Here is a 26,553-nt window from a genome sequence, read left to right on the forward strand (position 1 = left end):
GATCTCCAATTATCTTGCTTCGTAATTTGAACCTGCCCCGGTTTTGCAACGGTACGCGATTAGTCATTCAAAAATTAATGAAAAACGTGATCGAAGCCAGGATTTTAAATGGCAAGTTCAGAGGTGAAAATATACTCATACCACGGATTCCTATTATACCTACAGATGTGCCAATTCAATTCAAACGTATTCAGTTTCCGATTAGATTGGCATTTGCAATGACTATCAACAAATCCCAAGGTCAAACGATGTCTGTTTGTGGATTAGATTTGAGAACACCATGTTTTTCACACGGACAATTATACGTGGCATGCTCTCGAACGGGTAAATTATCCAGTTTGTTTGTGTTAGCTAAAGATGGACTAACAAAAAATATTGTTCACGCTATAGCATTAAGAAATTGATATTGTTTAATAGTGTTACTGTCGTAATTGTTTAATTAATGATATATAATTTGAAGGAATAAATTATAATAACTTAAAAATAATGTTTGCCTTTTGTTATTTTTATATTCCCTCATCGTTCACAGCGCTCCATGCTTATTTCACGCATATACCACATTCTTACATACATACAATATACACATTCTAACATACATACATACTTACAATAAGTAAGCTATTTTTTGTCTACACTAGAAATTACTAGGAAATTATTTATATGGCAAAACAACGTTTGCCGGGTCAGCTAGTAGTCATATATAATTACTAGCTGTTACCCGCCCGCTCCGCTGGGCACTTTATAGAATTGTATTTTGAGATCTAGACTTGAAATTCAATTGGAGTATTGTTCTGACTTGCACATATTCAAAATTCTATCGGATTGGCCTGTACCTTTTATCCGTGTCATAATTCTAGCGAATATCCATTGTAACTTTCAATGTGCAATCACTATAACATTCCCGTGGCTTTCTCCAAAAATGAATAATCATTTTTGGATTTACGATTTTAATTTTTGATTTTACGAAATCTCTTAAAATGAATAGCCAAATTTCTTTTTCACATCTCAAGTGTTTAGAAAATGTTTTCATTTTAATCTGTTACATTCCCGCGATCCCGTAATAAGAACAATTCATTGGTTATGTGATCAGCAAAAATAAAATGTATGCAAAATACTTAGTCCGTTGACTATATAGCTACATGTGAAGTTAAATTTTAGAAACCTTACAATGACTTTTTCGCCGCTGCCAAGGAGACGATTGTGGTAAGAAAATATAATTATTAAAAAAGGAAAATATTTTAATCCATTGACCTTGGAGGCCATCCCTGTAATTACCTGTTTCTCTTAAGATTCTATCAAATTTTATATCTCTAGGAAATATATTTGAAGAATATGAATTTTTTGACAACTATCACTCCCGCACTCTTATGTTAGAGAGAAATTTCGTAAGATCCTATTCGAGATGATTTTTACATTAAAAATAAAATATGCCAAGAAAACTTCGAGTCCATAGAAACTTGTTTTGAAAAGAAAGATTTTCATTGTTAACGCCTCCGCAGTCCCTTTGGGGTTGAAATTTGATAAAATTCATTCTTAGCTGAACTTGACATGATACATGAAGACTCCCACCAAATTTGAAGTCTGTCGAAGTTACAGTTTGGAAATTAAAATTTTAGATTTTAACACCCACCCCCGCAATTCCTATCGGAAGTAAAATTTATTGAAATCCATTTTGAGATGATCTCTACAGGAGAAATAAAAGATTTCTACCAAATTTAGAGTTTTCAGAAGCTATATTATGGAAATGAACATTTTTATTGTCAACACCCACTCCCGCGATCTTTATTGGAGGTGATTCGTTGTAAAATCTGTTCTTAGATCATTTCTATATCACATATAGAAGACTCCTATCAAATTTGAAGTCTATAGGAGCTATAGCTTTGAAATTAAAAATTTTAATTGTAAATACCCACCCCCGCAAACCCCTGTGGGGTGAGCTATCGTAAAATTCATTCCTATATTATTTCTACATCTCTAACAGAAAATTCCTACCCAGTTTGGAGTCTATTGGAGCTATAGTTTGAAAACGGGAATTTTTTATTGTTAACGCCCCCGCAATCCTCTTTGGGGTAGGATATCGTAAAATTCGTTCATAAATTATTTTTACATCATGTACAGAAATAATCTATAAAATTTGGAATCTGTAGGAGCTATAGCTTGAAAATTACAAATTTTCATTGTTAATACCCACCCTCGCAACCCTCTGTGGGGTGGGATATCATAAAATTCGTTCATAAATTATTTCTACATTACTTATAAAAAATTCCTACCAAATTTGGAGCCTGTAGGAGCTATAGCTTGAAAATTAAAAATTTTCATTGTTAATACGCACCCCCGCAACCCTCTGTGGGGTGTAATATCGTAAAGTTCGTTCATAGATTATTTCTAGATCTCTTACAGAAGATTCTTACTAAATTTGGAGTCGATAGGAGCTATAGTTTAAAAATGGGAATTTTTGATTGTTAACGCCCCCGCAACCCCCTTTGTGGGTGGAATTTCGTTAAATCCGTTCTTAGCTGACTTCTACTCGGTAAAAAAAATATTCCTACCAAATTTCAATACTCTAGGTCTTATGGTTCCAGAGATATCGTGATGAGTGACTATATACGTGGAAATCTCATATATACATAGATGTGGGTGAGTGCATGGATGGATGCGTGGGTGGATGTGTGGGAGTGCGTGGGTGGATGCGTGGGAGTACGTTGGTGGATGCGTGGGAGTGGGGGGGTGGATGCGTGGGATGGTGTGGATGGAGAAGCATTGAAAGCGTAGAGGTGATGTTATACATTTTTCCGACTTCTTTATAAGCTAGAAAAAAAAAAGAATGACGAAAAAACGATCGTCTTTTGTTTTATTGATGGAAACAAAAAACAAATGACTACACACATAAATTAATAAAAAAAATGGGAATTTTCTATTGTTAACTCCCCCACAAAACCCCTTGTGGGTGAAATTTCGTAAAATCCGTTCTTAGCTGACCTCTACTCGGCAAAAGGAATATTCCTACCAAATTTCAAGTCAATCGACCTAATAGTTTCTGAGATTTCGTGATGAGTGAGTTCAAAAATGGGATCTCCTATATATATAGATTTATTGGCACCAGATGTACAGCTTGTCTAACAAACTCTGATACATCTTTCGCTTAAATCTACTTTTCTTACACTAATTTTATAATTTATTATTTTATTTTAGTATTCCAACTTGATAGTTAATCTATATTTCAATCTATAACGCTAGTAAATACTTTCTTCGACTTTGGGTCGTTTCCTTAGTTTCAGTTTATCGCATATAGCAGATTCTTTTCAAATTTGGAGCTTATAGGAGCTACAGCTCGAAAATTTAAAATTTTAATTGTTAAAACCCACCCCCGCACCCCCCTGTGGGGAGGGATATCGTAAAATTCGTTCATAAATTATTTTTACATTACTTACAGAAAATTCATACAAAATTATGAGTCTGTCGGAGCTGTAGCTCAGAAATTTAAAATTTTCATTGTTAACGCCCACCCCCGCAATCCACATTGGGGATAGGCTGTCATTAAATCCGCTCTTGAATCATTTCTACATCCCATAGAACAGATTCTTACCAAATTTGGAGTCTATAGGAGCTACAGCTTGGGAATTTAAAATTTTCATTGTTAAGACCCACCCCCGCACTCCTCTGTGGAGTGGGATATCGTAAAATTCGTTCATAAATTATTTTTACATCACTTACACAAAATTCATACAAAATTAGGAGTCTGTAGGAGCTAGAAGTCGGAAATTTTTAATTTTCATTTTTAACGTCTACCCCCGCAATCCATATTGGGAGTAGATTGTCGTAAAATCCGCTCTTAGATCATTTTTACATCACATATAGGAGATTCCTACCAAATTTGAAGTCGATAGGAGCTATAGGTTAAAAATGGGAATTTTCTATTGTTAACGCCCCCGCAACCCCCCTTGTGGGTGGAATTTCGTAAAATCCGTTCTTAGCTGACCTCTACTCGGCGAAAGGAATATTCCTACCAAATTATTTATTATTATATATTAATATTAATAATAATAATTATATATTAATCGTTGTAATGGTAAATTTGGACAATATATAGAGAATATAATACCTTAAAATCATATAATTACATTAATTATGTTATATAAATAATATTTATGAAAAAAAAAATTTCTGCATTTTTAAAATGTTGAAAATTTTTTTTTCAACTAAATAAAAAAAATAGAAAAAAAAATCGGCCCACTCTGGGATACACGGGGATAATTGTAGAATTGATTGAAGTTTTTTTTTAAAAAAAAAAAAAAAAATTGAGAATGACTAACTTCGAAAAATAACAATTTTATACAAAAAAACGCGATTATTTCATAGAAGCGATCATGTTAAATTTCTTTTATTTATTTTTTCGAAAAATTCAATTAAAAACAAAAATTTTGAAAAAAAAAACGTCCCGAAAGGTCAATTTTTGAGAGAGTTATGGCTATTTGAAAATAAAAGAGCCATTTTTTTGAAAGCTTCATAACTTTTTTTGGGTTGGATAAAAAAATTTGAAAAAATTCTGAAAAACGTCTTTCATCGAGTAGAAAAAGGTAAAAAATTTTCAGCGAAATCTAAAGGGGTAAGGTTCAAAAGTGGTCGATTTGGCATGGAATACCCCATATATATTTATATATAATTGTATATGGAACTATATATAATCCTGCATGGCTGTTTATTGCTACATATATAGTCATATATAATTATATATAATCTTATATACAATTCCATATATAATCATATGTGATTATATAGAAACATTTTTTCTCGGGTTTGAAAAAAAGTTAACTCTTTTTATTAATAAAAATTAGATAATTTAAAAAAAACTACGAATAATCTTTGCGATTTTTTCATTAGTAAGTAGGGAAGTCAATTTTTCAAAATTTAGTTATTCAATTAAATATTTTAGCAATTTTTAAAATTTACTAGATCAAATCGTTTGCTTTTTTATTTAAATAGCTCTATTTCATTAACTCGTGAATTTTATAAAAAAATTATTTTTAAAAATCACCAATATTCATTTCATGATTTAACCTCTTATTTGTTTTTTAATTTAAGTTGAGCATGAATAAGTGTAGTGAATTCATGATTTAACATTACCCGGGAAAAAATGATCAGGCCTGATCAGACATGAACAGTTATGAGTCTTCAGGCCTGATCAGACATGAAAAATGACCATGCCTGATCAGGCATGAATTGACCTGATCAGATATGGTCAGGTCTGAAAGCCCATTGTTACTTTTAATTAATTATTTTGCTTAATTTTATGGATATAGTACTTGATAGAGTCATACGCAATTCTTTATAATGAATTAAAATTTTAAAAAAATGATTACATATAATTGTACGGCCGTAACACCAGCAGTCACCCATCCAACTACTAACCGCGCTCAATGCTGCTTAACTTTTGTGATATCCGTGCGCCTTGAAGTTCCCGCTTGCTGTGCTGCTATCTTATGTGACAACAATTCTATGAAGTACATAACGTATCAAATAAGTTTATCATAAATATAATATAAAAATTGATTTTATAATATATTTTGATAGTCCTAATTTATTTATTTAACAGAATCTCATTATAACATCACATTTATTTAAATAATAAAATAAGTAATGATTTTAATATAAAGCAGGAGCAGAGCAGAACAAAACATCCCATAAGAAATGTAACAAATTTTTTATTTCAAAATTATTCAAACGTAATGATAAAAATAATTTTGCACATTTTGTGATGTCCAAAAAAATTTTTTTCATCAAAGAAAAAATTTTAACACTTCTCTGACTATGCAAGTCTGATCAGATCTACTCGGAAAAAAATGATCAGACCTGACCATGCCTGTTCATGTATGATCAGGCCTGAAATTAGACCTGCTCATGCCTGTTCATGTATGATCAGGCCTGAAATTAGACATAATCATGCCTGTCCATGCCTGTTCATGGCTGAAGCATTAAATACGCTCAGGTCTGTTCATGTCTGAAGTGTTATGCTAAGGACCAAATATGCTAAGAAAAAATTTTTGAATATGTTCAGTGTGTGTACATTAATTTCAATTGATAAATTTGTAAATTTACGTCATTTATAATGACAGTCTTAAAAATAAACAGTTTCAAATAACTATAGCTCAATATAAAGACATTTACTAAATTATTAGATCATATTATAATACAAAATTAAAACTGAAAAGGCCTAAAATTAGAAAATAATCCATTGAAACAATTTAAATTAAAAAAAAATGGAATTATAAAAAGAAGATACAAAGAAAATTAAAAAATAATGACAAACCTAAATTCAGACAATTCTAATAAAAGACATCAAGGTTATTTGACATATATACTAATGAACAATTCTGAATATAAAAAAGCTCTACAAATGAACATCTCTTATTATGGACAAGAAAATTTGAAAATCTCTCAATTTGTACATCTCTAATTAAAGAATACAAAAAAAAAATACAATATTTATGGATTAAAAAATTAAAAAATAAGTAATAGCTTAAATAAACACGCTGTAATGACCCTCGTCATCAGCGATGAACGTTGCACTCAACCGCGTATTCCTACCGGCGCGATTACAACCGCGGCTCTGGCACGTGCCGTTGCTGGTACTCAATCAGCACCACCTTCCTCAAGCTCCTCGTCTTCGGCATCAACAGAAAGCTTCAATTTTGGAATCGTACCTATGGAAATATTTACCCTTGCGATGCAACAAGCCATCGCTGTGAGCTCTGCCTCTGCTAGTGGAGCACAGACAACTTCTTCAGCATTGCAATCAGCGACTTCTGCTAAGGTGATAATTAATTTCTTTATTATAATTACTTATTACTATTTAATTACTTAGTTATTATTTTAATTTTTCCAAGTTTTGCACACAATTCGATTTAATTTAAATTTGACTTTTATTAAACGCATTATTTGTCAAATAATTACAACAAATAATTATATCTTAAGTAAATTTCAACTTTTTCCAGGAACAATTATACATAATTAAAGAGTAAGTATGGAAATAAAATCAAATTTCATGGAAGAACTATAATTTTTTGGGAAAAGAAGAAAGTTTCTTGATAGTTTTTATAATTATTTACTCGTATCAAAAATTACTTCTGCCTGTGTATCAATTCCTAAAATGAAAATACATGAGAATCTTGAAGTTAATTATTATTAGAAACTTAATTAATTATTAGTCGAAATTCTGAACAATAAGTCCACGATTCCTTATGGGTGAAAATTAATGTGCGCGCGTATCGTGCTATGTAAATATTTAGCATTATTAATACAAATCACTTTTATCGCCTCTAAATAAATTCATATGTAAATAAAATTTAAAGTTTCATTGATACCTTGAATTGGTGATAAAGGTCGGAGAAGTGTTGAAAACATTCGAAGGGATTTTTTACTTTTATTAATTCAGTCGTCTCAGCAAACGCACTGTTATAGATTTAATATTGATTATAATATATATTTATAAAAGTAATTAATTAAACTATGTGTGTAAAAATTAAGATCTTACGTCCATTTTTCTCTGTTATATAAGTTGATATAACGCCAATTAATTGAATCAAATAATTGCTCGGAAGTTTTCAATCGAGCAGTTATTAATTTTCTTTCTTGCTCTCTGGTCCCTGTAAGAGAAAATAAATCCATTATATTGATTCAATTCGTTCATATTAATTAACAGTTAAATTATTAATAAGACTTACATATTTTTAAATAGCAGTCACTTCCGCAAAGATAAATTTTTGTTTGACACTTTTTATTGATTCTGGTTATCATTTATTTTTGATCGTCAATTTTCTGAACGATTCATATGCTGATATTTTTTTCTCTGCATTCTATTTTTTTTTTTTTTTTTGATTATATAATAATATTTTTATCGAAAAAAAAACCCTGATTAAGTAAAGGTATTGAATGAATTTTTGAAGAGGATTGATAAAATAAAACTTGTTTGGCAAGTATTGATTAGGTCTTAAAATCACACTAATAAACTAAGACTTGGTGAACACTAATGAGTGCGTTTAAAGCTCAGACTACCAAGCCTAGATTTGGTCGACAAGTATCAGATCGATCTTGGACCAGATCTGATAAAACAGTAAGGTCGGGTAGCTCAATATTGTACTTTGTTAAGACTTTTTTTTTATACAGTATTATTTTTACACAAAAAGAAAATCAAGTCCAATAGAAACATTATTTAATTATTTTTTTTTTAATTTATAAGTTTTTAGTAGATTTGAAAAATTTATTTCGAATCTATTCATAGCTTGAAATTGACGTATTTATTAAACATGAATATAGTTATTTGTTGCCTCATATCAATCGTTGCTTATAAATTTATCTCAACAATTTTATTGCTGGTTATATAATTAATTATTAAAAAATCATAAATATTTTCATATTAAAATTTGTATATCTTTTGAAGAAAAAAGTGCTAATGCATTGATCGTTATAATTTGAATTATTTATACTAATTCTAGTCGTTTCCCTGAAATTAAATCAAAATAAAATATTTATCTTTACAAAATGGATAATAAATCGGAGCTTATTCATCAAAGGTCAAAAATAATAAGCCTTTATGTAGCTGGATATAAAAAAAGTGAAATCGTTAAAGAAACTGGATGTCAATTAAATACGGTCAGTAAATGGATCAAAAAATACTCTGAATTTGGAAAGGATGGTTTGATTGACAATCGATGCAAGAATAAAAGAAAAAGTAAAACGACAAGAGATGAAGATGAAGAGTTGTACAGAGCAGCCAAAGAAAATAATTTTAACAGCTGCAAATCTTTTGCTGATCGTGCTAATTTGAACATTTCCCAGTCCACTATTAGCAGACGACTAAAAGAAAAAGGTTTAGTAAATGGAAAAACATGCAAAAAAATACTCTTGATCGAAGACAACCGAAGAGATAGAATTAAGTATTGTCGAGATTATTCACATTGGACAAGTGAGCAATGGGCTAATGTAATATGGTCTGACGAAAAAGTAATTATAAATTAATACTTCCATTAATTGAATTTTTAAAATGTTTTTAAGTTATATCATATATTGTGAAAAATGGAAACAAGTAAATACAGATTAAAGTAAAAGCCCCAGTACCTGCTCAGGAACCAGTACCTGCCCACTCAATGTATTTGTATATCTATATTCACAAATGCAGATATACAAATACATGGAGTGAGCAGATATTGGCTCCTGAGCAGCTATTGGGACTCTTATCTAATGTTAATTAATGTTAAACTATATTTTTTTTCTTAATTTAATTGTTTAAGGGATAATTTCATTAAAGTAAGTGATCATATTTAAATTAATAATAACATAATCGACAACATGCATGATTATTGATCACCACAAGATCTGTAATTACTTGTAATGTGCTTTGTATAGTCACAATTACCGTTTGAAAGTAACTAAAAAATTTTTAAATTATTTTAATCACAATTATTTATAAAATTCATGTACTTAATACCTTCTTTTCATTTTTGTAGACCTTTAAAAGTGTGACCGATAATAGACTTCGAGTTTGGAGAGAAAAAAACACTCGCATGAATCCTGAAAATGTTGCTGAAAATGCTCGGTCTAGTCGTATAAGTTCTATGTACTGGGGATGTATGACGTCATATGGATTAATGGAACTAATAGAACTTGAGCTTCCATTTACTGCTATAAAGTACAAGAACATTCTCAACAATATTATGTATCCTGCTGCAAGAAGACTATTCCCAGTAGAAATTCATCCAACTATAACTTTTATACTGGATAATAATCCTGTGCACAAGGCAAAAATAGTAAATGAATGGTTTCGAGAACACCCCGACATTATCGTTTTGAAACATCCACCATATTCACCAGATCTCAATCCAATAGAAAATATTTGGGGTATAAACAAAATTTATAATAATTATAAGAAATTACTCAGAATACTTGATGTTTCCACTTGCTTATTACATAGAAACAAATTCTTCGTTGTAGAACGAATTTTCTTGACTCAAAACATTTTTAAGAAAGATTTTAATTGTGTTGTGTGAATTCAATATATTTAAGCCGAGGAAATGTTCGTATTTTGAAATTTGCTATTGATTTAAAATAACAAACAAATAATTAAACTGTAGGAGTAAACTTTTCTTTTTAAGATATAACTTTTGTTATATAATTGACTTTTTTCACTTACAATCAGGTCGAAGCCGATGATGGGTCATGTGCTTCTATTTTATCGACAAAATATTGTTTTGATCTATTGAGAAAGGCTGAAGAAATTTATTTGCATGCAACATATAAAGTAAGATATAATTATTAATGACAAAAAATCTAATCTTATTTATTTGAATTAATTTATAGATTCAGCTTAGTGATATTAAAATATCCCAAATATTAATTTTCTTTTTGAGAAGAAATAATATTGTAACTATTACAACAACAATAATTTTTTCATATATGAATTTATAAGAATAATATTTTTATACTTCATTTATTAATCCACAGGGTATTCCATGTGTTTTTGTATTATCTGACTCTACAACAAAATCGTTATATGCTAAAATATGGGAAAACTTGATCTTGAGAATACCATCGATCAAAGAAAATTTAAAACGAGTTGTTACGGACTGTTATTTACCCTTGACTTTTGCTATTCTAGAAGCTCTACCACAGACTGACGTTAAAGGGTGTTGGATGAATTACATCAGAGTAAATTAATTTTATTATTTATTACAAATGTCTTTCATCGAATTATTTTCGTAAATTAATTTTTTTACAGATGGCAGCGAGACAATGGAAAAGTTTTAATTTAGAAAATATGAGGCATGAAGTATTGAAATGGAGTTTTTTATTCCATCATTACTCCCGGATCAATTTAAAAATGCTATCATGGAAATTAATGAAACAATTCGAGATAAAAAAGAAACTTACATTGAGCCCGTAACAGACTTAGAAAAGTTTATGAGTTTCATTAAAAGGTGGTGGGAACCTGCAGCAACGATAATATCATTTTCGAATAGTACCAACGATTCAATAAATATTTCGGAATATTTTGATCGGCATATGGGAAGTGAATTTGGATCTTCAACCCCAGACATTTTTCAATTTTCAGGTATGTTTTATTAAATTCAATGTATATAGAACTATTACTATTATTATTATTATTATTAATATTATTGTTATTATTAATATTATTGTTATTATCAACTTAACTAGAGTGTATAAAGAGAATTTGCGATAATTCAGAAAATACGTGGAAGATGATGGAAAGAGGTGCTCAATTTGAATTGTATGAGAAACAATCCTTTATAAAAATAAATAATCATATTTCTAATAACTTAAAATTACTATCCGATGGAAAAATATCAATTGAATAATATTTTAAACAAGCTATGATCTCTGATATTCACGAACTGATTTTGAAAATTTTAGAAACACGTCAATGTAAGTAAAAATTAAAAAAAAATTAAAGTTATAGGGAAATTTCATTTTTATTATCTGGAAAGCTTTTTTTAACCAAAAATAACTCATCTATTAAAAATATCACTAAGGTAAGGTATTCAGTAGCTGCTCAGGAAACAGTACCAGCTCATTCCATGTATTTGTATATCTGCATTTGAGAATATAAATATACAGACACATACAGTGGACACATTGGTTTATGAGCAGCTACTGGCCACTTCACCTTATATTATAAACATTTAGGCACAGTAAATTATATTTAAAAAATTGTAAATACTTCTATTCATCTTGTTGCTGATTATTGTATTCTTCTAACTTTTTAAAGTTGTTTATTAGCAGCAATAAATTATGTAGTAAAAAATAAATAACAGTAAGAAGCTGCTATGGACAATGCAACTCAATCAAGAAGATTTTTTAAATCGTTAATTTGAATTATATTATAGTTAAATATCTTTAAGGTCACAATGGCAAACTTTATTTTAGAAGACTAATATTGATTTTGTCAATTCATTTGACAATATTCTGAAAATTATAATATTAATAATTTGACTAATTTTATTGATTTTAATGTGTTGCAGATAAGAATGATGTTGGAAGATTGGATGAATTTCATATCAATTGAATATTTATGAAAATATAAACATTTCAAATGAATTCGCATTGTTCATGATAACATTTTTTTTTTTGTTTAATGTTACCTTAGTGATTAATAAATTGTTTATAAATGAAGTTAGTGACAAAGATATACTATTACCAAAAATTCCCCATTCATTTAGATATTGTCTGTTTCATAAAATGGAGTTAATTGAGAGCGATGGCTTTAAGCCAAATTCAAAAATATATTCCTATGGCGATTGGATCTATCACAAATGTCAAGGCACAAGTAACCGTTACTACTGCGCGCAGCATTCAACTAAATTTGCCTGTCCAGTCGTACTTAACAAATACGATACCGGAGAAATTGAAATTGACGAATCCGAACACAATCATATTCAACCAAATCGGAATACGAAATTGGAAATAAAAAAATTAAAAAAAGAAGCATTAAGTAATTTACTAGTACAAGAAATTGTTAATAAAGTTTTGAAAACGTAAGTGAGACAATAATAACTATAATAATAATAATAGTAACAATTAATAGTAATTCTTTCAAATTATTGTATTTCTATAAAGTTACAAGAATCCAACAATCAATGTCGCAGCTGCTAGACAAATAGTTATTAGAACTATTGCAGAACATCAAAAAGATAGTCCAAGTAATATGTTCGAACTGTCTGAATATTTACAAAGCAATGAGTTGTATTCACAATTTTTTATTGGAGAAGCAATAACTAAAAATAGAAAAGAGATTGCTGTATTTTTAGGATCAACTATGCTAATAAACAAATTAAAAGTAGCTGCAGAAGTAACTGTCGATGGATCATTTAGAGTAATTTGTTTCAATGAGTCATATTTATAAAAGCCTACTATTTCTTAATTTATAGTTTATTTTATTATTTCAGTGCTTGTCAGCAAATTTAGAAGCTAATCAGCTTTTAACGTTTCATTTACACGAAGGAAATAATGTAAAATATTAATAAATTCCTTTTTGTAATGCATAATATAAATGGATAAACTAAATTTAGATTTTTTCATAGGGAATTACTGCTCTATACATCTTATGCAGTGCAAGAAGCTATGAATTATACGGTTGTATTTTTAAAAAAGGCCATTCGGCATCCGAAATGGAAGTAGATTTCGTATTGAAATATAAAAAATAAATAAAAACGAATTGCATAGTAAGATAAATGCTAAGGTATTCAACTCAAAAAAATTTTTCACTTTTTGTAAATGAGTCGTCTTTATCTTCCGATATTCTGACTACTAAGCGAACTCTATTGAGTTCTGATTGCATAAGCATGTTTGTTGTAGTCTTACTTACTTTTTAATCTTGTTTTATACTTGCTTAGTTTAAATAAGATATCTTAAGAATTGTAGACGCTATCGGTTAAATTAAATTAGTTGTAATTATAATAACAATAATATATTGATGAATGTATCCCTGATTAAAAAAAAGTATTCAAAACAATTGCCAATGTTACTTCTCCATAAGAGGAGGGATTGAAAATAATTTTTTTCTTGATAACGTCAAAGATGATGGAAATTGTTTATTTCGATCATTTGCTGAAATTATTTTAAATGACGAAGAGAGATTTTATGAAATTAAAATTTTTGTCATTCATCAAGTAACAATGAATTTAAGTTTTTACGAAAGAATATGTACAGTAGGAGAGATTGAAGTGAGAACTGGTAATGAAGAAAATGATGTGTTGGAAAGTCCAAGTATAGATGATTTTTTAAGAATGGTTGCTGCTAATAAAATTTGGGGTGACGAAGGGACTTTATTTGCAGTTCGTCATGCTTTACAAGCTAAAATCATTTCATTTAGTGTTAACGGTATCTATCAACAATTGATCAATCTTATAACAATAAATCTCTCCACTATAAATACATCTAAAATATTAACAATAATCTCATTATCTTATTTGTCGGTTTAAAAATAAAATTATTACTATTACTCAGTACATTGAAGATATTCGGAAAATCAAAGATTTACGTTTGATTGACCATAATATGAATAACTTACATCAAAGATGGTTTTCTTGAAAAAATTATGCAATAACTACTTTCAGATTATAAAATTTGTTATAATCATTTGTCTTTTATCGATGATTTAATGAATTATTAAAAAAAAACGATATCTAATTATGTATTGAGTAACCATAGATTTTTTATGGAATATTTATCGCTTGAATTCCGTGCCCTGACTAAGATCATAAAAAGTTTAAAAATAAATATCGTGAATTACAAAAGATAAAATAAAAAAATTTTATTTTTTTAAATTTAAGTCTTACCAAATTCTAAAAAAGGTAAAAGAAATATTTGTTGGAAATACCGCCTATCTGTACTTTCCTTATGCGCCGCTGTAGCGCGCACTCGGCTGTCGCCGGGAGCTCCCGACTGGCCTCGGGAGAACACGCTCCTTCACTTATGACTTTGAGTCTCCTCGGAAGTAGTTGTACCAATAGTGTAAATAATAAATCTTTATTCTTCAACATTATTTGATACGCATTTAATTTCACGTAATTAAAACCCTGACCTTCCCTTCAGGTTATGGAATCAGCACTATTCCACTACGCAAATTAAAATAAATAAAAAAGTGTGATTTTAAGTGAAGTGAAAGTAGTAAGCTCAACAGGTGAAAAAGATGTCGGCACACGATGCAGACAGCGTGAACGATACGACAGGCAAGTACATGCACCCCAAAGAAACTAAACAGTGACATTGAGCGATAAACGAGAGAAAGACGAGTGGTCATAATTTACAGTCATTGTTCGTTTCTTAAGATGCGAAATTATAAGCTTATAGTAACGAGCGTAACATATTAATAAACTAGTCGAAATAAAAAGATGGCGTAGTGTGGGTTGTTGCGCGGGAAACCGAGAGTCCGGTGAGACAAAGACATATACACGTGTATACGAGTGACGAGAGAAAGAGAGAGATAAACGATGTGTGACAAAGAGAGGTCTTTGTGTTGAACAAACGAGAAGAGTGTTTGCTTTTCTGAGAAACGGTTGGCCAACCAAACAAATTCTCAAATTAAAAATAAAAAGGAACTTTGTCGAACAAAGGGTCTCGTGCAACCGACACAACATCCACGCCGCCTAAAATAAAATAAAATAAAAATACATGTATTGAATTTATTTCTTTCAAAACTGAAATAAAATAAACGAATGACGATGTGATTGATACAAATGACAATATGTTTGAAATAATATTAATATCTTATTTAATAAAACAGCTGTGGAGGAAGACAACGTAGACGAAATGTACGTTAACCTCATGTTTAAGTGCGTCGTAGGCAAGTTAAAGAGCGTGTTCAGGCTCGATGAAAACCACCCCGACGAAAAGGTGGAGGTGACAATAAAAGGGAACAACGTTATTCTCATGACTCAGACGAAAGTCGAGTATAAAGCAGGTGGGTGCGCATCCAAAGTTTTGTTGTCAAATAACACCTGCAAGATAACAAAACAAGTCTCGAGACAGTACTGATTTCGAAAGAAATCAGAACAGACCCGAAAGATTTCTCTTAATTAAAGAAAATAAAATTAAAGAAATCATATCTCGTTGGGTCACCTGTACGGTGGTCAGTGCTGTGCTCGGGCCTACTGTGCAGGGGACTAGGGCCTGATTGTGTGATATCTTGTGTTCGGATACACACAATCGGACTCATCTCAACTTGATGATGCTTGTGTTCGGCAAACCGGGTTAGAGACAATGTCCAAAGCATCGTGTTTGTAAATGAAAACACAAACTAATTATTTACAATTACATTTCAGATAAAACATTCTTGACCAACGACGAGTGGAAAGCCCTAAACGAGTGGGTGGGCAGTTGGAATGGTGAAACACCATTGATGCCTCGGACTGAAATCCAACGAGAGCAGGAGGAGATTGATGAAAATGAGCTGCTGGGAGGTGACGATGAATTACAAAAGAGTACTGACGACGTGGGCCACAATACGAGTGTCGATGAGAGTAAAAAGGGTGTTAACGACAGAACGAGTGATAACGACGAGGATACGACGGAACAAGTGGATACGACCCAGACAGAACTCATTAAAACAGGTAAAGGTCGACCTAAAATAATTGAAACAATACCAACTAAAATGTTGCTAAATAAATTTAAAACAGGCAATCCTCCTCCTAAATCCTCTGAAAAGGCTAATGCAGCGGATTCAAAGGGGTCCCCACAAAAAACACTACGAGCGAACGATGCGGATGGGGATTGGAAGACATGTTTCCAAGCAATGAACAATGTGCTTCATCAGCACACGACAGTATTGAACAAGGCGGTCGAAACGCAGAAAAAAATTAGAACGAGTGCATAAAGACATGGCGAACGAGCAACGTCTTAATCAAAAGCAAATTGACGAGAGGTTATCAGATGTAGACAAACGAATGGACCAATTGAAAGAGTACATGAAGTCTCAGGTAAATAAAAATGAGTGTAATGACGAATGTGATAAAGAGAGTATGACGAATGAAAATGAGTTGGAAAACCACGTAGCATATCTAGTACAACGGGAACTGAATAGCCATAAGACTGACAACGCGAAACGAGAGGACAAGGTGAAAAACAAGCTAGTAAACGATGTGAAAGACGCAATTAAATTAGAAATAATAAGTAAAGACTCAAGTACACGACGTGACTATAAACTAACAGCTCAAACAAAATTTGAACATTTCTATGACTATCTTTCTTCAGAATTACGAACGAATGATTTATTATACGTAATAGATACGAATGTAAAACCTAGTAAAGTTTTTGACAGTGCAACGACGGATAAGCACAAATTTAGAGTTAGGGATATTCTGATTAATCGAATTGATCAGAACTATCACTCTAAAGTAGTTCATCTTAAATGCCCGGTTGAAATACTAAATAAAATCAAAGAATTAAAACGATGTGAAACAAATTTAACGACAGTGTTAGTTAGAAAACAGTTGTATAGTCTTCAATACACACCTGATAAAGAAACCTCTTCAGGGTTTTGCGAAAAATTCGAAGAGATTATACGCAGCTATGGAAATATATCCGGTGCAACGGCACTTTCCGAAGAGGAAATACGCCATACTTTTTACAATGCTATTATGGCTACAGTCCCGGAAGTACAGTCAATAGAGTTTGTGTCTAAAAACGCCACGGGCAAAGGCTTGGATTACGAAAAACTAAAATTGTTTCTAATACAGGCAGAGGCGAACAAAAAGCAGATGAAAAGTACCGAAACAGGAACTGCACTGACGGCCAAGAAAGATCCGAAAACGAGATGTTACAAGTGTTCGGATATTGGTCACCTCAGTTACGAGTGTCCCCGAAAGGGTTCAGGGATGCATAAATGTTACGAGTATAACCAATTCACGAAGCACAAAGCAAACGAGTGTCCCCAACGACTGGAACGACTAAAACGAAGTGGTGGTTCACGAGGCAGAGGGCGAACGAGTGGAACAGGCAGGTATAATTATCTTAAAAATTCACAAGGTTTTAAAAAGGTCAACGACAGACTGAATCAGAAAAGGAGAAATATCGACTACTCAGGAAGCAGTGAGACTAAGAAACCCAGGTTTGGAGCCTATAGAGGACGTGGTGGACACAAAACCCCCAACCAGCATGGTCAAAATAAAAATGGGAATGTAAAAATAGCGGAGTCAGCAAAGGGTGAGTCATTTATGCTTGATGTGAGATATAATCCGTTAACTTACCATACACACACGTTGGATACAAATCAGGAACGAGAGAACGAAAAGGATAAGGGTATAGTAGTGGCTAAGTTTCTGGCTGATTCAGGTGCAACAGAGCACCTTACACATTCCAAAGTTATTTTTAAGTCTCTGGACGAGAGAAATTACGGGACGATAAAATGCACGAACAACGACCCTTCAGCTGACTTGACGAGTGACGGAGCTGGGGACGTTGAAATAATTCTTGAAAATAATCAAACTTTAAAATTAGAAAAGGTTATCTGTGCCAAGGCGTTGTCAGACAATCTGTTATCTTTGAGGAAATTCGCTGAGATGGGTCTGAGTATTTATTTAGATAACGAGAGAATAGATATTTTTGATCCGGTTTCAAACGAGTTGTTTATTTCGGGCGTATATAGTAAACCATACTGGATCATTGAACTTGTAATCGATCGAAACAATTCAGACGAGTATAACGACGGGCTTAGGATGGTTAAGAAATACATTGCAGCCAATACATCTAAAAATTGTGAATTAAATGTCAAACGAGTGGGATATAGGCCACAGGACATTTCCTCAACAGATAAAATGATAGCAAACGACAGTCATAACCCAAATTTGAGTTCGGAAATGGGAGACGGTGAGAACGAGGGACCTAACGAAAAGAAACTAAGAATGACTGACGAAATCGAACGAATGGATACGAGTGAGAAAGAATTGGAAACTGAGAGTAAAAATAGAACGACTGACGAACAAACCGAAACGAATGAAACGAGTGAATCTAATACCCAAAGTCTTAGTTTAAGTAAGAAACCGACATACGAGAATGCGAATTTTGATACAACTAGCTGGGATCGAAAATTTCATGACGTGAACGAACTACCGGTGACGGAGTTTACAGAGGTAGACTCGCCGGTTGACGATAGTAATAACGAGAGAAAAACAAACAACAAGGCGTTGCTGTTGCATGTTAGGTTCGGTCATGCCTCGATAAATTACCTTAAAGCGCTGCAAAAGAAATTCCCGGAAAACGACGAGCTCCGAAAAACGGTGTTTGACGATTCGATTTTGGATTGCGAGGTGTGTATGATTGCCAAATTCAACAAACTGCCGTTTAAAACGACGCGTAAACGAGCAACGGAACCATTACAAGTGATACACTCGGACACGATGGGGCCCATCAGTCCTCCTACACATCCTAAAGGATACAGATTCATTTCTGTTTTTATAGACGACTTTTCGAGACTAGCCATGGCATATCCGATGAAAAATAAAACCGACACGGGTCTATGCTTTGAAGCATTCGTGAAGAGTGCACAAAACTTGCTAGGAAGAGATGCGAAGGTGTGCTATCTCCGGTCAGATCAGGGGACAGAATTTACGGGAGGATATACGAGTGAAGTTTCAAACAAACTAGGCGCGGAGCTACAATGCTCAAGTCCTGATACTCCAGAGCACAACGGTGTGTCTGAAAGATTTAATCAAACAATTTAAAAGAAAGTCAGGTCATATATGTATGATGCAAAACTACCAGAAAATATGTGGGATTTAGCCCTAAACGCCGCGATGTACGCGTATAATAGGACCCCTCACAAATCAAACGAAATGATCACCCCTATGAGCAAATTTGCTCCTAATCACCATTTTGATATAAATCAACTAAAACGATTTGGCTGCATCGCGTACATCAAAGTACAACGTAAAACGGGACCCAAATTTCGTTTCGAAGGACGACGTGTTATCATGGTGGGTTACACTCCCACATGATATCAATTCATAAAACCAGAAGAAGGCAAATATTACGAGAGTCGCGATGTGAGATTTAACGAGAAACTGGTTTACGGTGATAAATGGAAACGGTGTGAGATAAAAGATTGGCCGGTTGAGGAAAACGAGATTGATAAAGAGAAATGGTTCGTAGAATTTCCTGATAGTAAAAACGAGTGCGATGAAGTGTTGAAAACGGAGGGAGAAGTCCAAATTAAACGAAAGAGAGGACGACCGCGTAAAAATACGATAAATAAACAAAAGAGCGAATCGAGTGGTAGGATGACGAGTGAAAATTTAAGGAATATTAAATTGCGAGAAAACGAAAATGAATGCGAGGGGAAAATATTATTTACTGCTAGGCTGAACGATAAATATGACCAGACAATAAACGATATGGAGGACAAGATCTATTATGGGTTACTAGCTAAAACTAATCGGAATCCAACCTCTTACAAAGAGGCTATGCAAACCGATGAAGCAACTCAGTGGCGAAAGGCAGTCGAAAGTGAATTAAATTCAATGAGGGAAAACGATATGTGGGAAGTGGTCAAAAGACCCAAAACGATGTGTAATGGTAAAAAGGCTAACATTATTGACTCACGATGGGTGTTTAAACAAAAGATAGAAAGTAATGGTGTAACTAAATTCAAAGCGAGGTTAGTTATTCGTGGGTTCAAAGACAGAAACATTTACGAATTAAAAGAAACATATGCACCGGTGTCGCGATTACCTTTGGTGCGTGCAGTCCTGGCAATAGTAAATAAGTATAGCTTGATGATTTTTCAATTAGACGTAAAAACGGCTTTTCTGAATGGAACGATTGACGAAGAAATTTACATGGAAATCCCGGAAGGAATTCAAATGAGTAAAAACGAGCAGAAAGATAAAGTATGTAAACTTAAACGAGCGTTATACGGGTTAAAAATAAGTCCTAAGCGTTGGAACGAAAGATTCACAGAGGTTGCTCGGAAAGTCGGTTTAGAAAACAGTAATAACGAGCCGTGTCTATTTACTTGGCGAAATGATGAAAAATTTTTGATTCTACTACTGTACGTGGACGACATACTTATTGCGAGTAATGACGAGTGTAAACTGAACGATGTGAAAGACAGGTTAATGAGTGAATTTAAAATGACAGATTTGGGTGAACCAAAGGAATTCTTGGGAATCTCTATTACAAGAGATAAAGAAAAGAAAATGCTTTATCTTAGTCAAGAACGTTATGTTAACAAAATACTTGAAAAGTTCAAGTTTAGCGAATCCTATTCCCAAAGAACTCCTATGGTAACTTCTCAAGTTGCTAACAGAGAGAGAAAACTTAGAGAGGAAAACTGGAATGACGAAATGCTGCGAGAGACCGAGACGAGTGTAAATATGCCATATAGAGAAGCTGTAGGAAGTTTATTGTATTTAGCAGGAGCAACGCGTCCTGATATTTCATTTGCAGTAAATGTTTTGAGTAGACATCAGCTCAATCCGAATGAAAACGACTGGAAAATGGTAAAACGAGTGTTTAGATATTTAAAGGGAACAGCTGATCTGGGGCTTACATATTTAGCAAAACAAGACAATTTGCAGGCTTTCTCAGATGCTAGCTTCGCAGACTGTAAAGGTTCTCTAACGACATGTGGTTTTATAATCCAGCTGTTTGGTGACACCATTGCGTGGAGGTCACACAAGCAAAACTATGTTGCTCTATCAACTTGCCAGGCGGAATATGTAGCTATGAGTGAAGCTAGTCAGGAACTGGTGGCAATGAGCAACTCCCTAAAGCCTATCCTAACCCAAACATTTTATCCCATGCAGCTATGGTGTGACAATAAAGCTGCTGAGGCGAGTGCACAAACGAGTGGTGGGAATAAATTAAGACACATGACAGAGGTACGAGAGCACTATGTCAAAGAATGTGTTCAACGTGGTATGATTAAGATTAAATGGATTGCATCCAAGAATCAAGTTGCTGACCTGCTTACAAAACCCCTAACGTTTGAACTACACAAACGACTAACTGACACAATAACTAACGGAACGACTGACAAAAACCCAGACGAGTAAAACGACTGATAATTAATTCATAGTTAAAATTTTACAGGTAACCGATCTGAGCAGTAAAGCATATACGAGTGGCTTAGACAGACGAGTGGAGCTAAGCAAAATTAAACAAGGATCGAACGAGTGGATAAATAAATCAATAGCCAAGCGGAAGAACCTCCGAATATGCTGAGAAATACAAAGATATATCCTTCAAGGCTTCCAAACGCCTCAAAATATTCATAAAACTTATTATACGATGTAAATTAAAGAAATATTTATTTATTATGGAAAACTACAAATAGTCGGGAGGGAGTGTTGGAAATACCGCCTATCTGTACTTTCCTTATGCACCGCTGTAGCGCGCACTCGGCTGTCGCCGGGAGCTCCCGACTGGCCTCGGGAGAACACGCTCCTTCACTTATGACTTTGAGTCTCCTCGGAAGTAGTTATACCAATAGTGTACTTAACTAATATAATAAATCTTTATTCTTCAACATTATTTGATACGCATTTAATTTCACGTAATTAAAACCATGACCTTCCCTTCAATATTTGATGAAATAAAATTTTTTGACAGTAAAAAAATTGTTTAAATTATAATGTTGATAATTGAATTGAAAATTATAAACTTAAAAGGAATAATTAATTGAAAAAAAAAAAAAAAAAAAAAATAATTAAAAGAATAGAAAAAAAAATAGAAAAGATATGAAAATAAGGGACGGGTGAGGTGGGGCAAAATCATTTTTTTTTTTTTTTTGATAGATAGATTAATAAGATATCGAATTGAACATAGTTAATTTTTAACCTTTAAAATGCATATAGAGTAATATTTTTGCTCCCTTCCCGCCTCTCTAAGTGGTAAAGGCCTACTGGGGACCCGCCACGCTAAAAAAAAAAGGGAACGCATCTTACTTCATAGTACCTCATGGGTGATGTGGAAAACTATGTAATGACTGAGTTGACAACAAGACCTGAAATTTATCAGCATACTGTCTCAATTCTTGACAGTTGTCAAACAGTGGATTTAATTTAAGACACTTGTAACTAATGTTCAAATACTATAAACCATTTACATCCATAGCGATTCAACTTCTTACTACAATTACTAATAATAATTCTATCTAATATTGAATAACAACTATCAACCGTGACAAAACGACTGCAAGAGTAAAATTTCATTGAAATTTAATTCCAGAATAGATGTTATTTGGTCTAGATATGAATGTAAACATAAATTGAAGCTTATTTTCTCAGCTTTAAGATGCACTTTACAGAAATCAAACATCTCGGCGCGTTCAAAAGTTATTTATAGGAGAAGGACTAAAAAAATAAAATTTTCAATTTTTCAAAATTTTGAAATGCTGTAATTTCTAAACTAATTGACCGATTCAGCTCAAATTTGAACTCGACCTTCGTAATCGTCCATAAAATGAGTATGTTAAGTTTCATTAGGATCTCTTGAGAATTGTAGACGTTATCGTGCTGACAAGCCGTGTTATATCGTATATATATATATATATACTAGCTGTTACCCGCCCGCTCCGCTGGGCACTTTATAGAATTGTATTTTGAGATCTAGACTTGAAATTCAATTGGAGTATTGTTCTGACTTGCACATATTCAAAATTCTATCGGATTGGCCTGTACCTTTTATCCGTGTCATAATTCTAGCGAATATCCATTGTAACTTTCAATGTGCAATCACTATAACATTCCCGTGGCTTTCTCCAAAAATGAATAATCATTTTTGGATTTACGATTTTAATTTTTGATTTTACGAAATCTCTTAAAATGAATAGCCAAATTTCTTTTTCACATCTCAAGTGTTTAGAAAATGTTTTCATTTTAATCTGTTACATTCCCGCGATCCCGTAATAAGAACAATTCATTGGTTATGTGATCAGCAAAAATAAAATGTATGCAAAATACTTAGTCCGTTGACTATATAGCTACATGTGAAGTTAAATTTTAGAAACCTTACAATGACTTTTTCGCCGCTGCCAAGGAGACGATTGTGGTAAGAAAATATAATTATTAAAAAGGAAAATATTTTAATCCATTGACCTTGGAGGCCATCCCTGTAATTACCTGTTTCTCTTAAGATTCTATCAAATTTTATATCTCTAGGAAATATATTTGAAGAATATGAATTTTTTGACAACTATCACTCCCGCACTCTTATGTTAGAGAGAAATTTCGTAAGATCCTATTCGAGATGATTTTTACATTAAAAATAAAATATGCCAAGAAAACTTCGAGTCCATAGAAACTTGTTTTGAAAAGAAAGATTTTCATTGTTAACGCCTCCGCAGTCCCTTTGGGGTTGAAATTTGATAAAATTCATTCTTAGCTGAACTTGACATGATACATGAAGACTCCCACCAAATTTGAAGTCTGTCGAAGTTACAGTTTGGAAATTAAAATTTTAGATTTTAACACCCACCCCCGCAATTCCTATCGGAAGTAAAATTTATTGAAATCCATTTTGAGATGATCTCTACAGGAGAAATAAAAGATTTCTACCAAATTTAGAGTTTTCAGAAGCTATATTATGGAAATGAACATTTTTTATTGTCAACACCCACTCCCGCGATCTTTATTGGAGGTGATTCGTTGTAAAATCTGTTCTTAGATCATTTCTATATCACATATAGAAGACTCCTATCAAATTTGAAGTCTATAGGAGCTATAGCTTTGAAATTAAAAATTTTAATTGTAAATACCCACCCCCGCAAACCCCTGTGGGGTGAGCTATCGTAAAATTCATTCCTATATTATTTCTACATCTCTAACAGAAAATTCCTACCCAGTTTGGAGTCTATTGGAGCTATAGTTTGAAAACGGGAATTTTTTATTGTTAACGCCCCCGCAATCCTCTTTGGGGTAGGATATCGTAAAATTCGTTCATAAATTATTTTTACATCATGTACAGAAATAATCTATAAAATTTGGAATCTGTAGGAGCTATAGCTTGAAAATTACAAATTTTCATTGTTAATACCCACCCTCGCAACCCTCTGTGGGGTGGGATATCATAAAATTCGTTCATAAATTATTTCTACATTACTTATAAAAAATTCCTACCAAATTTGGAGCCTGTAGGAGCTATAGCTTGAAAATTAAAAATTTTCATTGTTAATACGCACCCCCGCAACCCTCTGTGGGGTGTAATATCGTAAAGTTCGTTCATAGATTATTTCTAGATCTCTTACAGAAGATTCTTACTAAATTTGGAGTCGATAGGAGCTATAGTTTAAAAATGGGAATTTTTGATTGTTAACGCCCCCGCAACCCCCTTTGTGGGTGGAATTTCGTTAAATCCGTTCTTAGCTGACTTCTACTCGGTAAAAAAAATATTCCTACCAAATTTCAATACTCTAGGTCTTATGGTTCCAGAGATATCGTGATGAGTGACTATATACGTGGAAATCTCATATATACATAGATGTGGGTGAGTGCATGGATGGATGCGTGGGTGGATGTGTGGGAGTGCGTGGGTGGATGCGTGGGAGTACGTTGGTGGATGCGTGGGAGTGGGGGGGTGGATGCGTGGGATGGTGTGGATGGAGAAGCATTGAAAGCGTAGAGGTGATGTTATACATTTTTCCGACTTCTTTATAAGCTAGAAAAAAAAAAGAATGACGAAAAAACGATCGTCTTTTGTTTTATTGATGGAAACAAAAACAAATGACTACACACATAAATTAATAAAAAAAATGGGAATTTTCTATTGTTAACTCCCCCACAAAACCCCTTGTGGGTGAAATTTCGTAAAATCCGTTCTTAGCTGACCTCTACTCGGCAAAAGGAATATTCCTACCAAATTTCAAGTCAATCGACCTAATAGTTTCTGAGATTTCGTGATGAGTGAGTTCAAAAATGGGATCTCCTATATATATAGATTTATTGGCACCAGATGTACAGCTTGTCTAACAAACTCTGATACATCTTTCGCTTAAATCTACTTTTCTTACACTAATTTTATAATTTATTATTTTATTTTAGTATTCCAACTTGATAGTTAATCTATATTTCAATCTATAACGCTAGTAAATACTTTCTTCGACTTTGGGTCGTTTCCTTAGTTTCAGTTTATCGCATATAGCAGATTCTTTTCAAATTTGGAGCTTATAGGAGCTACAGCTCGAAAATTTAAAATTTTAATTGTTAAAACCCACCCCCGCACCCCCTGTGGGGAGGGATATCGTAAAATTCGTTCATAAATTATTTTTACATTACTTACAGAAAATTCATACAAAATTATGAGTCTGTCGGAGCTGTAGCTCAGAAATTTAAAATTTTCATTGTTAACGCCCACCCCCGCAATCCACATTGGGGGTAGGCTGTCATTAAATCCGCTCTTGAATCATTTCTACATCCCATAGAACAGATTCTTACCAAATTTGGAGTCTATAGGAGCTACAGCTTGGGAATTTAAAATTTTCATTGTTAAGACCCACCCCCGCACTCCTCTGTGGAGTGGGATATCGTAAAATTCGTTCATAAATTATTTTTACATCACTTACACAAAATTCATACAAAATTAGGAGTCTGTAGGAGCTAGAAGTCGGAAATTTTTAATTTTCATTTTTAACGTCTACCCCCGCAATCCATATTGGGAGTAGATTGTCGTAAAATCCGCTCTTAGATCATTTTTACATCACATATAGGAGATTCCTACCAAATTTGAAGTCGATAGGAGCTATAGGTTAAAAATGGGAATTTTCTATTGTTAACGCCCCCGCAACCCCCCTTGTGGGTGGAATTTCGTAAAATCCGTTCTTAGCTGACCTCTACTCGGCGAAAGGAATATTCCTACCAAATTTCAAGTCGCTACGCCTTATGGTTCCAGAGATATCGTGATGAGTGACTATCTATATCTATAGAAAGTCTCCTATATATATATAGATATATAGATATATATATATATATATATATATATATATATATATATATATATATATATATAAATACATACATAAACTTTTGAACTATATGTATTTTCTGACTCAGC

At 32.8% G+C, this 26,553-nt stretch overlaps 2 protein-coding genes and 2 long non-coding RNA genes across 6 annotated transcripts in view; 2 read left to right on the forward strand and 2 right to left on the reverse strand.

The window, feature by feature from the left end:
• The window catches only part of LOC123264925 (F-box/LRR-repeat protein 16), a 367,204-nt gene that overhangs the window by 166,550 nt on the left and 174,101 nt on the right, over nucleotides 1–26,553 (reverse strand). The window lies entirely within an intron of this gene.
• LOC123264938 lies at nucleotides 6,869–7,863 on the reverse strand. The gene is made up of 3 exons (XR_006509454.1): nucleotides 7,722–7,863; nucleotides 7,532–7,643; nucleotides 6,869–7,449 (listed from the first exon to the last, which is right to left on the reverse strand). It is a non-coding gene; the product is annotated as an uncharacterized LOC123264938 (long non-coding RNA).
• On the forward strand, nucleotides 10,189–13,155 carry LOC123264937. 3 transcript variants are annotated; one of them, XR_006509451.1, is made up of 9 exons: nucleotides 10,195–10,294; nucleotides 10,354–10,416; nucleotides 10,498–10,701; nucleotides 10,772–11,104; nucleotides 12,033–12,156; nucleotides 12,231–12,545; nucleotides 12,628–12,883; nucleotides 12,957–13,019; nucleotides 13,092–13,155. It is a non-coding gene; the product is annotated as an uncharacterized LOC123264937 (long non-coding RNA). The 3 variants fall into 3 exon arrangements; XR_006509453.1 differs by having other exon boundaries at nucleotides 12,256–12,545; XR_006509452.1 differs by lacking the exon at nucleotides 10,354–10,416 and having other exon boundaries at nucleotides 10,189–10,294.
• Nucleotides 15,288–17,924, forward strand: LOC123264934. Its single transcript, XM_044728469.1, has 3 exons — nucleotides 15,288–16,487; nucleotides 17,247–17,712; nucleotides 17,784–17,924. The coding sequence occupies exons 1-3, from the start codon at nucleotides 16,389–16,391 to the stop codon at nucleotides 17,804–17,806; spliced, it is 588 nt and encodes a 195-aa protein (XP_044584404.1). The 5' UTR covers nucleotides 15,288–16,388; the 3' UTR covers nucleotides 17,807–17,924.

The sequence above is a fragment of the Cotesia glomerata genome, linkage group LG5 (genome assembly GCF_020080835.1).
Source record: "Cotesia glomerata isolate CgM1 linkage group LG5, MPM_Cglom_v2.3, whole genome shotgun sequence".
NCBI lineage: Eukaryota > Metazoa > Arthropoda > Insecta > Hymenoptera > Braconidae > Cotesia > Cotesia glomerata.